The sequence below is a fragment of the Sabethes cyaneus genome, chromosome 3, assembly GCF_943734655.1.
Source record: "Sabethes cyaneus chromosome 3, idSabCyanKW18_F2, whole genome shotgun sequence".
Classification (NCBI taxonomy): Eukaryota; Metazoa; Arthropoda; class Insecta; order Diptera; family Culicidae; genus Sabethes; species Sabethes cyaneus.
Window position 1 is genome coordinate 32986383 of NC_071355.1, and position 19036 is coordinate 33005418.

Below are 19036 nucleotides of genomic sequence, written 5' to 3' on the forward strand. Positions count from 1 at the left end.
ACAAAGCTTTAAGACCATTATTCGTGCTTTACAAAAGATATACAAGCGTTGTCCGGTTTTTATCCTCAATGGAAAATTACATACGTACAAAAATAAAAGATACAGAGCCCAACCTGATCGCGACTCAGCTCCTTAAAAGCGTGGAAATAATCTTTGAAACCATTGAAACAATCATTTGGCATTTAAAACGACGATATAGGGTAAGGAACGAGTTAAGCAGTGTTACCTATTTTAATCAGTTGAACATAAATGATCCGAAAATGCACTTTTTTATTCATATTTTCAAAATCTTTTGATAGGATCATCTTCACAAATCACTTAACCATACATTTGATTCACACAAACACAATTTATTGGGTTTCCGACAAGGAATATGATGAATTAAAAATTGTTGTCCAAAAACGTACATTTTTCAGCTGCTCTTCAGCAATCGCCACCTTGCTACTGACGAATTCATCAAATTTTCAGCACTGATTACAACCACTCTGAAAGTCAAGCACTCAATTGTCACATACCATATTATTCAGTCTCTTTTTTTCTATTATCTAAGGCTTTGTCACTAGCCAAAAGTTTTATTATTTTCTAACAAAACTGAAAACAAATTCTGAATTGACGGAACCTGTTCACCAGTAGCAGCAGCTGCAGCACAACTGATGAACTATCGTGTTGCCAAGACATTGTTTCGGTTCTGGAAATAAGAATTTTAAGTTTGAAATTAACTGAAACCTCCTATGGTGAAAACGTGGTTCAATACTTTCAAGAGAAATATATGTTCATAATTAATTTTTCTTTATTAAAAACAACACAAAAGACAGCTTTTTCAATAATTTTCGAAGATTTTCTCAGTGATTTAATGAAGCAACGATGTGTTTCAATGTTATTTGCTTTGACAACACTGTTCTAAAGTTAGATCGTGTGCACTTCTATGTTTGCCTCTTTTGTTCTCCCACCATCCTTATGAACAGCGAGTGAGACGTCAAACTCGCGGTTTCCCATAAGAACACCAGAGAATAAAAGAGACAACGAATACCGTTTGCCGAACGGTGCGGTGAGTGTATGCCCCGATAAACAGTTTAGACAGATGGCATTTTACGCATCTATGCCGATACGCTATGCCGATTACGCATCAGATGCCGATTAGTAGGTCGCGGATAGGAACGCGAATAGGGGGAAAAGTTCGAGGGATTTTTTAACGGGACGTAAAAAAATTCAGATTTCAGGATTGCTTAAAATAGCACCTTGCGGGTAAAAATGGGTTCGGTGTGTTCAAAATTAGTTCCACCGCTCCAACTTTTAAAGCGAAAAATCAAAAGTTTAGCTCAACAATAGTGTCTTCCTTGAAGAACTAAAGATAGCAAGAAGATTGGTATGCTGATATCCCCCACTTAGTCAACCCATCGCTTGTAATAAGGTAAAACAATCAGTGACCCGCTTAGACTGCTTAAAACTTGTTCTTTACCGTACTTAGATTCACGACTGAATTTTCCAGGTTCAAATAATTTTAAGAAATTCAGGTTCTCAACTTCTAATAATTTATACGCAAGTGGCTTTTCACACAGGGAATATGTTTTGCGTAATCTCATCTCAAATTTCGCGTAAATTTCTTCAATACTCAAATAAACCGCGTAAAAACACATAAAAAGCGACTTCGATTTTACTTGCAAAAAGGCTGCGTGGGTAGCCAGACGTATCACACCGAGTGCTGGTACAGCAATCCGATCGACTAAACTAAAGTCCCGATAGTAAAGTGAACAGATCGGCATCATGGTTATGGCACCAATTATCTTCGTGCATATAGTTTATTATTAAGGGTGGGCGCGTGACATATGAGCAAGCAAAAGTGAGTACAAGCAGAAAGCGGAGGTTTCGAAGGCGGCTGACTCATGCTCAACTGGTAAAAGTCGGGAAGTTACAGTGAGCCGGACCTGTCGTAAGGATGCCGGATGATAGTGCAGTGAAAACCGCAAACACTATATAGGACCAGTGGTGGGGCCCAACGAATGAGATGACTCAACCAGGTCGAAAGAGACTTGCGACTGAAAATCAGGACCGAGTCTCCCATCAGACCGATAGCAACGACTCCTGGCTAGACACAGTCACTATAAAAGTGCGGAAAATGTTCGGAACATTTTAGTTCAGTACTTCGGGGTAACAATCGGGTCAATTCTCTGGATTTAAGTCATTATTCCTCTAGTTTTTTTTTCTCCGAATTCATGTACAAACAACGCTACCCTCTTCATTATCTAATTTCTCCTAGTTGTTTTTGTTTACGAAAATGCGCTCTGAGCCCTACATTCTGCTTTAATCAAATACATATTTCGTTTCACAACTGGTTTTCAACATAGCTAGTTTTCCAACGAATAAAACCTTTTCCTTTAAGTTGCTTTTGCCCGGCAAATGTGTACGATCTATACAGTAGACTTCTCATTTCGGTTCCTGTGTTTTTGCTCTTTTAGGTTTTCACCATTCAATCAATATGTATATAGTTTGTAGATGATAGGCTCAGATTCGGTTTAAAACTCGAAGATATATTATGTACGCTCCAATTTCAAATCCCTACAACTCAACTGTCGCGATGGAACCGAAGAAAAGCTGATTGCGAATTCTCCTATTCGAAATATGCATGCATGGTCGGTTTGGAACTCACTAAACTCACGAATGGTCATGCTCTCTAAAGGATAGGTTTACAAAATGCGCCATTGCAGGAACATAGATGAGTTTTTTTCGCGATATATCCTTTATTCCTTGCCTGTTTAGAGCACTAGGGTCTAACGCTTCTTGGTTGGTTGGCAATCTTAATGATGTATCAGGTTTATTAAAAAGTTTTACTCTTGAGATTATAGTAAAAAGTCGGTTATCGGTTACGTTCTCCGCTGCATCTCTATGTGGGTAGCTCAAATGTGAAAAGTTAGTTTTCTTTCGATTTTTTTTGTTTTGTTTTACAATGATAGTGTAGCTTTACGATCTTCACAGAGGAAATCTATCAGTCTTTGCATACGTTTTTTTCTTACACAGTAATCGAAATAGGTTCAATTTAATTCGTAAATAACAACATCTACATTCTCTCGGTTTTATGATGATACTTTTGGTTTTGTTTTACATCGGGAAAGGGATTGTTCAACGACTAACGATCATGCTCGAAAATTTTCACGAATTTTTACTATTGTAGTGAAAATGAAGATTGTTTAGTTTACCATTTTTTTCTGTGATGGGAGAAATGTCACGCTTCATGTGAAATGTGTCAATAACAATAACGAAGAGTAATAGTAATTTTCTAGCGTGATATTATATATCAAATTCGATAGTGTGAAATGCGAACGCGTTGCACTAATTCGGCTTTCCACATGCGTCGCCTTACGCGTCAATAACTGTAATTTTGTAAGGGAAATTGTTTCGCCAGCGAATGTACATAATAGAAAATTGGCATAATGGTGCTCCCATCGAACTACGCGTAGTGGGCTTTCGGTGGTTACAAACAGAAAACTGTAACCGCTCGCTGGCAAGTTCCCTCACTTATACGGGTCTACGTCTAAAGCGCTGTTCGCTCGTCGTAGACTACGACAGCGTCCTGATCAGCTAGCGGAAGTGAGGAAAGGTTTTGAGAACGCGACCGACAGAGCGCGATGATGGCCGCTTCGTCGTTACGCATTCGATTGCGTCGCTTTTTGCTAAAATTCACCTGAAAATAGAAAATGTTTTTGATGAGAATCTTGTAGATTGCTTGAAGTAAAGCAACATTTGCCTCAGTATCTTAGATTTTACCGGGCAAGTGAGGAAAAATGTTGCATTTGCTGCACCAAATATTATGTTTCTTACTACAGACAGATACGCGTATCGTATTTCGATTGTGTAAACCATCACCGACGTAAGGCAGAAAACAATGGGGAAATGAGCCTAAAATTTTATGTTACATAATTCATGCATGTATTACAGACGAAATATCCAAAATTCTTAAAGGTAACACCAATTTTTAAAGATCATTTCATTTCATTGTCATTTTCAAAAGCACAATAGGGCCATAGAGCCAGGACTCCTGTGAAGAACCATCGTCCACGGTGCCTCCGAGAGAGTAACAGATTTGGCATTACGGAATAAGCACTAACCAGCTTTCCACAAAGCAAGCACATTGACAATCATTGCATCAGGTTTACCCTGACGGAGTTTCTATGGAAACATCCATGATTGTTTGCTGTTCGAGTAGACAAACCTAAACATTGTTTAGTTTTCTTAAATCAGCTGAAGAAGAACATGAATAAATGGAAGTTTTGTGGTTTATGGCACGACTTAAATGTAGAGACAATTCTTGATATAATTGATATAACGCAACTGATTAAATCAGAGGGGTTGTGCACAAGTCACGACCGCGTAGGTGATGTAGGACCACGTAAGTCTCTTTGTAGCGATAGTAGGATGTATATGTATGTAATAATACGATTCTTCATGCATTACAAGCTACATACGTAACGTTTATCAAAGTAGAAACATTGTATAAATTCAATCCTCAACCGGTTTTGGAGTTATATCCATGAATTGATTGAATCTATGTTATTGAAACGAAACCAAGTTAGTAACTAAACTTTTATGATATGTTTCTACGTTGAATAGTGCTTTTCCTCTGGTAATCGGTAGACGGGACGCGCGAGTTTTCAAAAAGTTGAAAATTTTGCGCAACTTTTCTGCGGCTTACAAATGACCACTGATAAACCATTTAGAACCAGCAGACGTTTTGGAAGTCGCAGAAAATGTCGCCCGTGACCAGAAAACTTATTTCCGTCATTTGTTGGCCGTCCGCAATGGCGAAAAATTCAACTTTTCCCTCGTTGCCTGTGTTATTATGGTATTAACTGGGCAAGAAAATATAATAAACTCTTCAATCGTTGTGTGGCCCTTAAAAGAACCGATTGTTTGATTATCATAACTCCTGCTTGCAATAAACTTGCACTAACGCATTTAACGTAATTCTCTGTTCGGTAAATTGGAGTACCGATAACCGCTAACCAGGCACGGCTTGTTGCAACGGACCAACCGGAAAGCTTCAGCAGCTATGCGATCAACGAAGCCGTTTGTGTGTTGTCCTGAATCACGATGAAATACCTCTCCAAGTGGCCAGTTGCAAGTAACGTGGGATGCTTCTGGTCGTTTTGTTGTCGCGTGCAGCATATTTCCTGCCAATTCCAGAACTTCAGCAGCCAGATATTTCATCACGGTAGCGAAACGAGTGCTCCAGCTCCAACACCTCGCTTGGTGAATTTGCATGTCTTCGTTGCCTTCCGTGGGAAGCAGCAACAGCTGAAGCTCAACAATTTTCGATCGTATTCTATGGGCGTAAATTAAATACAATCATAAGGAAGCTTAATCCATAGTTATATCGTATATATTTCTGTCATCCGTGCTAGGGAAGCACTGACGAGGGAAGGCAAAAATATGAAAATAATTCAATTTTTCAATGACACGTATTGAAAATCAATAGTTTTCTGTATTTTCAATCGATTTTCCGATCAATTGATGTAAATATTTTGGAAATCTATTGAAAATTGACTGAATTATAAGCCGAAGCGTGAAAACGCGTTTCTACTTTGATGACGTCATTTCCAACAACCAATCACGAAGCGAGAATTCTGGTAAAACATAGATTCATTATTTTCAATTTTTCAATAGTTCAACATCAAGAATCCACACTTTTCTTTATTTGGTTCAATTCTTAGAAGATCTTCCAATCGATTGGTGTAAGAATATTGAAAATCGATTGGAAAACCGCTGAGCTATTAGCGTTCAAAACCTTTCATTTTTCGTGACGCTCGCATTTTTCGATTTTTTGGAATGACACCCTATCTCAAAACTTGCCGTAAGACGTAGTCCTACGTCAAAACCTATATTAGACCGGCAGTTCTTTATGGACTTGAAGCTGTGACGCTGCTTACGGAGGACATACGCACCTTTGCCGTGTTCCGGCGGAAGGTAATGCGGATGATATTTGGGGGAGTACAAACATTTTGGCTTAAAAAAGTGGATTTTTCTGGAATTTTTCTAGAGAAAATCCTTTAACTGATTAAACTGAAACTTTGTATGGCGGCTTGTTAAACATAAAAAATCGATTTTTGGGGCAAATTTTGCTCTTAAATTGTTCATAAAATAAGAAATATTAATCGGTGAGGAAAAACCTTCGATTAATCTGTAAAATTTATCCTTAGAACACTTCAAAATTTGAAGTGATTCGGTACAGCCGTTTTCGAGAAATCTTGCTCACCGACTTTGAAAACATGGTTTTGAGAAACACGCGTTAAAAGTTTCGCGTTGCTTCTGCAATCGCTCTGACACGTGGTTACAAATATGCGTTTAACTTCGTTAATATTTGCCGGATTGGTATGAAATTTTCTGTGTGCATACTTAAATATATATACACTGCGATCATGATTTAAACAGAAAATCGATTTTTCAAAAATTCTAACTGTAAATAACCCCTGAAAGTGGAGAGTGGGGGAGGCGTATGAACCCCGACAAACAAGATTGAAAGAAATAGCATTAGGTGCGTTTCTCGATATAGAAGGAGCTTTTCTGCACGGCTATTTTGTGACCTTAAAAAGTTGAACAAACTTCAACGATTAACATGCGTGGCTATAACTGGAGCAATGAAAAGTACACCTTCAAAAGTACTAGAACCTATCCTCTACTTGCTATCGCTGAATCAACATGTTCAGTTAGAGGTTGAAAAAAGTGCTCTAACAGTTAAACGATAGAGGAAAACACTTGATACGCGAATACTGGCGCGGTAACCATAGCATGGCGGTAGAGGAAATGCTTCGTCAAACACGAGCGTCTGTTCACCAAGGAGGTGCGGCTCAAACAGCGTCTGTTCTCCATGTTGGGGGCGGCTGATTATTATACTCGTCCTTATGCCAGCAGGGACTCTAAACAGTGCTGTGCACGATGGTCCTCCGGCGAGACAGGGGGTTAGGGGCAGGCCCAACAAGCCGCCCTGGAAAACTAAAAGCTACCAACAACGAAGAAAAAAATAGGGATCGGAACAATCGGCGTCGACCCACGCGACGAAATAAGGACTACGATTGGAAACTCGGGACATGGAATTGCAAATCGCTCGGCTTCCCGGGTTGCGATAGGATAATATATGATGAATTACATCCCCGAAACTTCGAAGTCGTAGCACTGCAGGAACTTTGCTGGACAGGACAGAAGGTATGGAAAAGCGGGCATCGAGCGGCTACTTTCTACCAGAGCTGTGGTACCACCAACGAGCTGGGAATCGGCTTTATAGTACTGGGAAAGATGCGCCAGCGTGTGATTGGTTGGCAACCGATCAACGCAAGGATGTGCAAGTTGAGGATTAAGGGCCGTTTCTTCAATTACAGTATCATCAATCTAAAAATAAAAAATAAGAAAACTTATCCAATTTAATTCTACTATGTGTATTTTATTCAATGACAGATACGTATTTCGCCTACGACTTGCAGGCTTCCTCAGTGTCTGTTTTAGAACTCGAAGTTCGAAAACAGACACTGAGGAAGCCTGCAAGTCGTAGGCGAAATACGTATCTGTCATTGAATAAAATACACATAGTAGAATTAAATTGGATAAGTTTTCTTATTTTTCATTTTTAGGTTTCGTATTCTACTAAGACGCTCCAAAAACTTCAGTATCATCAATGTGCATTGCCCACACGAAGGGAGACCCGATGACGAGAAGGAGGCGTTCTACGCGCAGCTGGAGCAGGTGTATGATGGCTGTCCGCGACGGGACGTGAAAATCGTCATCGGTGACATGAACGCGCAGGTAGAACGGGAAGCTATATATAGACCGGTAATCGGGCCAAACAGCCTGCATGCCGCAACGAACGACAACGGCCAACGATGCGTAAATTTTGCAGCTTCCCGCGGAATGGTAGTCCGAAGTACCTTCTTCCCCCGCAAAGATATCCACAAAGCCACCTGGAGATCACCAGACCAACGAATAGAAAACCAAATCGACCATATTCTAATCGACGGTAAATTCTTCTCTGATGTTATAAACGTTCGCACCTACCGCAGTGCGAATATAGATTCGGATCATTTCCTAGTTGCAGTTTGCATGCGCTCAAAACTCTCGACGGTGCATAACACGCGTCGAAGTCGTACGCCGCTACCCAACATCGAGCAGCTACGAGTCACCGGAGTTGCCCAGGAATACGCGCGGCAGCTGGAAGCAGCGCTACCAACGGAAGAGCAACTTAGCGCAGCAACTCTTGAAGATGGTTGGAAAGGCATTAAGACCGCCATCGGTAGCACTGCTCTAGCGGCACTAGGTACAATGAATCCGAACCGAAGAAACGATTGGTTCGACGGCGAATGCGAGCAATTAGTGCAGGAGAAGAATGCAGCACGTGCGAGAATGCTGCAACACCGTACGAGGGCGAATGTGGATCGATATAAACAAGCACGGAACAGGCAAAACTCGGTCTTCCGGAGGAAAAAGCGCCAACAAGAAGATCGGGATCGCGAGGCGATGGAAGAACTGTACCGTGCTAACGATAAACGGAGGTTCTACGAGAAGTTAAACCGTTCGCGCAAAGGCTATGTGCCGCAGGCCGATATGTGCCGGGACTCAGACGGTAATCTTCTCACGAACGAACGTGAGGTGATCAAGAGGTGGAAGCAGTATTATGACGAGCACCTTAACAGCGATGTAGCTGAACATGGAGGTGACGATATGGCGATAGATCTTGGAGCACGTACAGAAGACGACAGAATACCAGCCCCTGACCTCCAGGAGGTAGCAGAAGAGATCGGTCGGCTGAAGAACAATAAAGCGGCTAGGGCTGATCAGCTACCCGGCGAGCTGCTGAAATACGGTGGTGACGCACTGGCTAGAGCGCTGCACTGGGTCATTGTCAAGATTTGGGACGATGAACTACTACCGGAGGAGTGGACGGAAGGCATCGTGTGTCCGATCTACAAAAAGGGCGACAAGTTGGATTGTTGCAATTACCGCGCAATCACACTGTTGAACGCCGCCTACAAGGTACTCTCATGGATTCATGGGTGTCCGTGCCACCACGGACCAGATTTTCGCGCTTCGGCAAGTGTTGCAGAAATGTCGCGAATACAACGTGCCCACGCATCATTTATTCATCGACTTCAAATCGGCGTACGACACGATCGATCGAGATCAGCTATGGCAGATTATGCACTACTACGGATTTCCGGATAAACTAACGCGATTGGTCAAGGCGACGATGGATCGAGTAATGTGTGTTGTTCGAGTATCAGGGGCAGTCTCGAGTCCCTTTGGATCTCGAAGAGGGTTACGGCAAGGTGATGGGCTTTCATGTTTGCTGTTTAACATCGCTTTGGAGGGTGTGATAAGAAGAGCGGGTATAGACACGAGTGGCACGATATACACGAAGTCCGTCCAGCTTCTTGGTTTCGCTGACGACGATGACATCATTACACGTACCTTTGAGAAGATGGCGGAAACGTACATCGGACTGAAAGCTGAAGCCAAACGGATAGGACTTGTCATTAATGTATCGAAAACAAAATACATGAAAGGAAGAGGTTCTAAAGAAGTGAATGCTGACCTCCCTCCCCGGATTCATTTAGACGGTGATGAAATCGAGGTGGTAGAAGAGTTCGTGTATCTGGGCTCACTGGTTACTGCAGACAACGACACCAGCAGAGAAATACAAAGACGCATTATGGCAGGAAATCGTGCCTACTTTGGACTCCGTAGGACGCTGCGATCGAACAAAATTCGCCACCGCACGAAGTTAACAATCTACAAGACGCTGATTAGACCGGTAGTCCTTTACGGCCATGAGACATGGACTATGCTCGTGGATGACCAACGCGCCCTTAGTGTTTTCGAACGGAAGATGTTGCGCACCATCTACGGCGGAGTGCAGATGGAAGACGGAACGTGAAGGAGGCGAATAAACCATGAATTGCATCAGCTGCTTAGGGAACCACCCATCGCTCACACCGCAAAAATCGGTCGCCTGCGATGGGCTGGGCATGTCGTGAGGATGTCGGACGACTGCCCGGTTAAAAAAGTTCTCAATAACGATCCGACTGGAACGAGACGGCGGGGCGCGCAGCGAGCAAGATGGATCAATCAAGTGGAAGGCGACCTGCGGACACTACGTAGACTACGTGGCTGGCGAATTGCGGCAATGGACCGAGTAGAATGGAGACGACTTCTTCGTACAGCAGAGGAAACCACGGCCTGGAGCTGATTAAGTAAGTAAAACACTTGATGGGGATAGAACCGGTCACTTGAGTATTAATGAATATCCTACCTACTGATCCAGCTGCGGAAATCCACAATGATTGGACGGAACCTAGAATGACTATGACATCATACACGGTGAATGAACCGTCACGTTCACTGCCCATAAATGGAAGACACATATGCAAAAACTTGCAGCGGCGAAAAACGCATTTGAAACCGTTACATTTTTTCTTTAATATTGAGCAAATTTTGGAAACAAATCGTCCAAATCATCATAATATTACTTGAATGTACATTATAGAATACTTTTACAAGCAATTTGTTCACAAGTGACCTACAATTTGTTCCAAAACTTATAAAAACTACCGAAGTTACTGATATGCGTTTATTTGTGCTTGAATAAGCAAGAATAAACGCATAACTGTCACACTCACAGCATGCCTTGATCCTTGCGTTGCCGGTGAGCCGGTAACTGCCGGTGGAGTATTTTCAAGACCACGTGTCGTTGTTGTTTTGATAATTCACGTGCACGTTTCATTCAACTGTTTCAAATGTCTGTACTGAACTATTTGAAATTTTACGGGAGTAAGGATAACTCTGAAGATAAATTTCCAGTTCCTAGCATTTTCTGCTTTTATATGTAATTTGTTATCGTGGGGTCGCATAAGGGGTTTTGTTCAACTCAGAAACTGGTCGCTTTTCTGTCCATTCCATCCATTCTGTGGAAAAACTTCAGTCTCTTTTCTGTGTCAGGAACACTCCCAGAACGTGTCCGAGTGTGACCAATGTGATGCTGGACATACTATATGACGACAAATGAACTATTCTGAGCTAGTTTTGCACTTTCGAGTACTTAGACATGTCACATGTTGTATTTTAGTTCTATTCAGAAACTGATCCCCGTAGGGGTATCCGGAGCATTTCCGGATATGTGGTTAGATATGGTCAATGACGTCTTGAACACTTTATACAACTACCAATGGTCTAGTTTTGTACATTCGAGTACTTAGAGGTGTCGTATAATGGAATTATTGTGATTCAAGGTGGGTCAAGCTCCAGATATTCCGGAACTTGTTCCGACTATAGCTTCGGGACCGTCTATCCGCTCCAAATTTTCTTCAATAGTGTTCTTGTAGGCCATAAAAACTTTCGTTTGGTAGTTGTTGCAGTCAAATCGGCTCAGGAATTTCCAAAATCAAATGCTTATTCATATATTTTCACTGATGAAGCGAAACCAAATCTTTCGGGAGAAAAAGCGCTACCTGGAAGAGCAGGAATATACAGAGTTGGAACGGCCGCATCGTTCTCAGGAAACGCTAAAGCTCTACCAGAAACTGAACGGATCCCGCAAAGGCTTTGTGCCGCGAGCCGAAATGTGTCGGGATAGGACTGGCAGTATTCTGACGGACGATCGTGAGGTGACCGATAGGCGGAAGCAGCACTGCGACGAACACCAGGCGGAGAACCATGGCGGCGGGGAAAGCGATTTCGATGGTGCAACAAACGGGGAAGAGGTGCTAGCCCCAACGATAGGCGAAGTTAAGGAGGCCATCATGCAGCTAAAGAACAACAAGTCAGCTGGAAAAGATGGCATCGGAGCGGAGCTTATTAAAATGGAACCAGAAAAGCTGGCCGTTTGTCTGCACTGACTAATTGTTAGAATTTGCGATACGGAACAGCTACCGGAGGAGTGGAAAGATGGGGTTATCTGCCCGATCTATAAAAAGGGTGACAAGTTGGACTGTGAGAACTATCGAGCGATCACCGTTCTCAATGCCGCCTATAAAGTACTGTCCCAAATCATTTTCTGCCGACTATCACCAATTGCGAATAGGTTTGTGGAAACTTATCAAGCCGGCTTCGTCGAAGGTCGGTCCACAACGGATCAAATATTTACACTGCGGCAAATCCTCCAAAAAGGGTCGTGAAAACAGAGTTCTCACGCATCATTTATTCGTTGACTTCAAAGCCGCATATGATACCATCGACCGGAAAGAGCTATGGAAAATCATGGACGAGAACAGCTTCGCCAGGAGCTCATCAAACTGATTAAATCTACGATCGATGGTACATAGTGCTGTGCTCGGATTTCGGGTGGATTGTCAAGTTCATTCGCATTACACTGAGGGCTTCGTCAAGGTGATGGTCTTTCATGCCTGCTGTTCAACATAGCGCTGCAAGGTGTTACGAACCAAGCGGAGCACGATATTCAACAAATCTAGTCAATTCGTCTGCTTTGCCGATGACATGGATATTATCGGCAGAACATCTGTGGCGGTGGCTGAACAGTACACCAGACTAAAGCGCGAAGCAGAAAAGATTGGGTTAAAGGTAAATACGTCTAAAACAAAGTACATGCTGGCCAGCGGAACCGAGGCCGAACGACACCGCTTGGGCAGTAGTATATTGATCGACGGCGATGAGTTTGAGGTAGTCGATGAATTTGTCTACCTTGGCTCACTGGTAACGGCGGACAATGATACCAGCCGTGCTTACTATGGGCTTCACAAGCAATTGCGGTCGAGCAGACTAAGTCCCCGTACAAAGTGCACCCTGTACAAGACGCTTATTAGACCGGTTGTTCTCTACGGGCATGAAACATGGACAATGCTCGAGGAGGACCTGCGAGTGCTCGGAGTTTTCGAACGACGAGTGCTAAGAACAATCTTCGCTTCGGCGGCGTACAGGCGAACGGAGTATGGAGGCGGAGGATGAACCATGAACTCGCACAGCTCTACGGCGAACCCAGTATCCTGGACGGATACGATGGGCAGGACATGTTGCAAGAATGCCGGACAACTACCCTGCAAAGATGGTGTTCGCCTCAAACCCGGTAGGAACAAGACGACCAGGAGCGCAGCGAGCAAGATGGTTAGACCAGGTGGAGCGAGATCTGGCGGAGAGTACTCGGTGTCCGAGGAATTGGAGAGCGGTAGCCCTCAACGGAGTTACATGGAGAAATTTTGTTCAACAGGCTTTGTCTTAGGACGGCAAGCCACCTAAGTAAGTAAGTAAGTAAATGTCTGTTTTGAAAGGAAATACGGATATGCTTATATCTGCATTTACTCTGACAGCCAAACGGCACTTAAAGCCTTGAAGTGTCCATCAAAAAATGTCTGAAATTGCATTTTCCTCTTACGGCAACTAAGTCAGATCAACTTGGTAAATTTGCAGTGGGTTCCTGGTCATTGCGGTATATGAATTAGCCATATTTGTCTCTAACTCTTTATTCACTGGTCCAGATCCATTCTGCGGAACCTCTGACTGTGTACTGAAGAATGAGCTGAAACAATAGGAAACCCGAAAAGTCATAACCTATTGGAGGCCGTACAATCGCTTAACCAATTTTTAACGTCGAGTATTAAAGTTACTTAAAAGTTGCTGAGTCTCAATAAGACAGACCTCAGCACGTTTACCGATTTCGTTACAGGACATTGTCCGAGCAAATATCATCTTAGAAATGTTGGTTTCGTACAAAAGGATATTTGTCGCATTTGTAAGGCCGAGAGCGAAACTGCGGAACAATTGCTCTACAGTTGCGGAGCACTAATAGGATGCAGACTACAGTATCTCAAAAAGCACCTATTAGAGTCTAGAAAGATCTGATTTGCGTCACCGGTCAGGGTAACTAGATTTATAAATTAAGTCATCCTTGATTGGCACTTGTCTCGCTCCAGCTTCCAGCCTATCACTTTCTCAATAAGTAATAGCTAACCTCTAAGCGTAAAGAAAACAGAACGATAGTTCAAAATAATGGAGGCAATGGTAAAAGTACCGAACAAAGGAGGAAGACACATTTTCAAATTTCATTTCATTTAATTTGCACTTTCCAGAGCAATGGTCTCCAACGAAAAATCACTGTCCATGCTGAATCCGGAGAGAGTAACAAATTAGAATCCCAGTGTAAAGACGATACTCGAAAAAATTTACACTCATTGATTAGTTTGTAACTTTTTAGCATGTGGGAAAAAATTGATAAAATTTAAGAGTGTAATGCTTACGTTGGCAGAAATTCTTCACAATCTGGTGGTTGGCGGTATGACGTCTGAGGGTCTGAGCAAGAGCAGATCCGCCAAAAAATCATGTGCGCCGTCGTGGAAAATTCGACTGGGTCGGATAGATCAAATGGATCAGCAAACATCTGGAAATCCATCATTGGACGGTGTCTCACATCGTTCAAGCAAACCCAAACTACCCAGCGATGGCCCAGCCCAGCGAAGAAGGCGTCTATTTCCATCTGGTTTGTCCAAAAAACGACGAACCGTGCCGGCCTCTAGGTCTTGAACTGGAACAACAAACAAAACACGGTAACCAGAATCCGCGTTAACGTTAAAGTAGTTAACGTTGCAGCATCACGGTGGGCCGTTTCTGAGAAGGAAAGGAAGAAGAAGGTGAATAAATTCACCAATAAGTTCTTGGTTTGGTAAGCCATCTATGGGTGCGACAGAATGAGGCAGTCGTACATCACGACAACGTGCAAGGTGCCATATTTGGCCAAATCTACCGAGGGGAGTGCCTCCAGAAGCGCCAGCTGCACTTCATGTGGTCTTACAGAGTCGAGACAGTATTCACAGGTTCAGAGATAACAATGTTGTTTTTATACCAAAAGACGGCAACCCAAAAAACTCTCCGCATCATCACCTAGTTGAGATCAAGGTGACTCTTGACTAACCTTGATTAAGATGTTTTGGGCCATCATGAATGCCTGACTTCGTAAAACATCTAAGCTGTTAGACAGTAGAGACCAGTTTGGAATGAGCTTGTCACCACCATTTAAAGTAGTTTAAATTCAATTGCGCTGTGGTGCAGCCGGTGCAGCGGATAATTTTTCAATCTAGTCAGAATGTGAATAAAAATTGGCAAGCTCACCTTTGCATACAGTTCCTCCAGGTCGTCAGCATTAGATAGCGGCCGCTGTTTGTTTTTGCCCCAGGAAGGCAACGATCGGGTCCGGTAGGAGGTACTTCCGACCGCATCGTCATCATTGTCGCGATGTCCTCCCGTACCACCAGCGCCACTTCTTCCGGCACCGGAACCGCCATCGTTAATCACTAATATAGAACGAAAAAAAAATGCACAAAATCATTAATGACGCGAGAATAAAACTCCCAGCAGAAAAAAAATCGGCGGATCGCATTATTATTCATGACTAATTATTGTGTAACTGCTGCACGACATTCCGGAAGATACCTACCCCCGCTGGAAGCGTACAGTGGATTAATGGCCCACATGGATTTGTGATGCACCAATTGGTTCTGCTGGTGATGATGCTGTTGGTGGTAGTGATGCTGCTGCTGAATTTGATGCTCTCTGAAAATGTTAAATAGCAACGACGGGACGCATGAATAATTCCGACAATAAATTTTATGTCATAAACAGCCACTAATAATTATGGCTGTGCATCCTAACGTGTGGCAAGGAGGTTATTTTTTTATACCTTTGTTGTTGCTGCTGCTGCTGTTGCTGTTGAAGGGCCTGTTGTTGAGCAGGATGCATGTACTGAGTCATTTGTGAATGCTGATGTTGCATTTGCTGTTGCTGCTGTTGTTGTTGTTGCTGCTGTTGATGCTGTTGTTGTTGCTGATTGTAATACTGCTGATAGGTTTGTTGTTGAGGTTGCGGATATTGGTTACACTGCTGATGTTGCAGTTGTGCATAATGCGCATGATACTGTTGCTGTTGATGTTGTTGTTGTTGCTGCTGCTGTTGCTGTTGCTGCTGATGATGAATGCATTGATGATGATGTTGAAACTGTTGCTGTTGATGATACTGATGAGCGTACTGAGGCGAGCTGCTGTATTTACTGTGATGCCCGGCTGCCGCTGAGTTGGAGCTATTCTTAACGCCGCCGGTTGTATGGCATGGAATCGCACAGGATGAGGTTTGGCAACTTTGTGAATTCGTATGATTGGTTCCGCTATTACTGCTGGTCGGGGGAGGAGGTGCACTGTACTGTGGTGGACATATCCCGATGGACAAGGGCATTACTAGCTGGTTCGAGTCACTGGTTTGCGATTTCGGCACAACTGAATTGTGAGAAACTGAAAAAACAATGTTTTCTTTATTATTTAAGCAATACCTATTTTTAAACTGGATTGTAACTTACCACCGCTTCCGGTATAGTAGTTGGATCCGAGCAGTTTGCGCGTCCGCGGCTGAAGCCAACAGCAGAAGAAAAGTGTCGCTAGGATTACGATCAGTATCACAATGGTTCCAATTAGGACAGCCCAGATCAGCGTCGGTAAGCCCCAGATTGACTTCGCCGCCGTGGCCTCAATCGGATACATCCGGGCGGTTAGCGTCACCGATTGCTGGTAGAGACCATTGGTACTGTTGAAAAGCAACACGTCCTCTGGCCCTGCAGGAAAAGCAAAAAACAAATTGATGGTTTTAGCTTTTAGGCTTTGAATTATCGTATCACTTCAAAGTTGTTCCTAACAGGCAATGGGTTTTCCGGTCGTGGGGTATAAATATATATTGTGAATTTTGAAAGTTATAGTAGAAACAAATGGAGTTTTTCCTAACACTTTTTTTAAAACGAAACTACTTTTTTTAAACAAAAAAATAGCAAAAATTCCTTTTAATTATACTATTTTGTATATGACTGCTAAAGATATTCATATTTCGGTTAAGACTTGTAACCTTCATCAGTGTGGCAAATTGAAGTTCATTTTTTGTGTATTTTTTCTGAAAACGCTCAAGCTTATAAAATTAATGAAAGGTGTTCTATGATGTTGAATGAAGTTGTATATGATACAAGTACGAAGCAACATTATAATAATCTTAGGGTGATTTCGAATTAAAATAGTCCTAATGACAAACTACCTAAGTATTGACATAAGACATAAGTATTGAAACATCTTGAAAATTATTGCTTCTATTCTGCATACCGATTGAATTTATTCCTATCAGAATAATGTCATTTTCTTTTCTTTAAAACCCTGTATCTCGTAAACAAAAAATTATAGGTTTCTAAATTTTTGACATCTTAGTTAAAAACTCTTAGCTTTTTAAAAGTAAAAAAAATTAAAAAGAAGTTTTGATGTTGGTGAACGTCTGGATAATGCGTAACATCGGCGACTCGCGCACTTGTAGACCTGTATAAACTAGCCCCCAGAGTGGTCGCCGCTTTGGACCGGAAAGGGTATTCCCAGCTGCATGGAAAATGGTATCCATGGTTCCAATTCACAAGTCGGGATGTCATAAACTCGTTGCCAACTATCGGGCCATATCCATCCTTTGATGTCTTAGTATTTGAAAAACTGATCCACAGAATTTAGTAGAGAGCAGTTGTCACCGCAGGGACAACCTGGTCACCTGGTCACCCGAGCTAACACCAAGGGAAGCCCAAGCGGCGATTCGTAGCGAAGTGTCAAAGCGGAGCGTCAAGATGACACGCAAATCGGAGCGGCGAGAGAGTAAAAGCGTATGGTGAACCGGCTGCTGATCATTTCTTTTCCGTGCAGTCGTGATCGAGAGCAGACGCTCAAACTTACTCTACATGTAATACTTAAATTAAATTAAAGTGGATTAAAACTAATTAAAACTAGTTAAAAGCTAAAGTGAAACTAAACCAGATTAGATTATACTTAAAACTAGTAACTTATCCAGGTAAAACTTAACATTAAAGCTAGACTAGTTCTTACACTTACCTATTCCAAAATTCATACTTACCCTAGAATACAGTGAACCACGTGCAGCACGCAGCAACGTGCTAGAGCAGCCCGACAGGCATAAAGGACACGAAACATTAAGCAATTAATACGAGCGATGACATAAAATGTAATATAATTAATGTTTACAGATTTGAAGCCTATTGCACAATTTGCTGTCAAATAAATTACTTTTCCTTTCGGCTGCAACATTCTTGAAATGTTTCAATTCCAACGATGGCGGCATCTGGAACAGGATCGGCAAAGAAGTATAACTGCAGGCTATGCCAACGTCCGGACGATGTGGAAGACATGGTCCAATGTGACCGTTGCGATAGTTGGCAACATTTTACATGCGCTGCAGTTAATGACACCGTGGCAGATCGACCGTGGACCTGTGCTAATTGTGCCGACGGACAGAATAACGATTGTGGTGAGGCACCCGCGCAGAGCGAACGCGGTGCATCTAGTTCGCCATCAGCATTGTCCACTAGTTTGGGTCAACTTGTCCAGCGGCAGCGATTGGAGCGAGATAGTATTGAACGAGAGCTGCGACAACGCCATCACGAAGAGCAGCAGCAACTAATAGATAGTGCAATGGAAGAAAGTGAAACGCGCGTTCGTCATAGCGGTGCTATAGCGCATGATGTGGATAAATCTCCAGCTTCCGGTCAGCCTCCAATCTTCCGACTCCTCAATTAGTGACCCACACTGCAACAACAGATCGACGCTCAGCACCTTGAGCAAACATATCTGGACTAACTATATCGCCGATGGTATCGATTCCTATAGCAGTGCTCGAACGATCCGCTTTTAGGCCCCAGCGGAGTGCGGAAAATCCCCAGGGACCCCTTCTTGAGCTCAAGAGTCGAGTAGAGCACTGTGAAGCGCAGGTGCAACCAACGGAGGACCAGCTATCAGCATTGCAGACGCAACTGGAATATTGCCGCAAGCTTTTGGAAACGTTCAATCCGGTGCTAGTACGAATGGATCGATTCGACGACCGGAAGCTACCGGTATACCCCGTCTAGAGGATACACACGTGCCAGAAGCTAGCCAACTGATCCAAAAGAAGACTACCGGTGCCATTCCCAATGCAAGCCGGACCGAAAATCGGTACCCGCTCGAGTGTAATCCGCCAGCATTAGGAATCCGGTAAGACG

The 19036-nt window shown here is 43.0% G+C and overlaps 1 protein-coding gene across 8 annotated transcripts in view; it reads right to left on the bottom strand.

Moving 5' to 3' along the window:
• Positions 1–2171: 2171 nt before the first annotated feature.
• LOC128741795 (GATA zinc finger domain-containing protein 10-like) overlaps positions 2172–19036 on the bottom strand; it is a 38638-nt gene continuing 21773 nt past the window's right edge. For all 8 annotated transcript variants that reach the window (XM_053837846.1, XM_053837845.1, XM_053837844.1 and 5 more), the window contains exons 3-7: positions 16328–16579; positions 15659–16262; positions 15416–15531; positions 15091–15272; positions 2172–3679 (exon numbers count right to left, since the gene is read on the bottom strand). In XM_053837846.1, coding sequence (XP_053693821.1) covers positions 3530–3679; positions 15091–15272; positions 15416–15531; positions 15659–16262; positions 16328–16579 — 1304 coding nt within the window. In that variant the 3' untranslated portion in view covers positions 2172–3529. The remainder of the gene's footprint in view (positions 3680–15090; positions 15273–15415; positions 15532–15658; positions 16263–16327; positions 16580–19036) is intronic.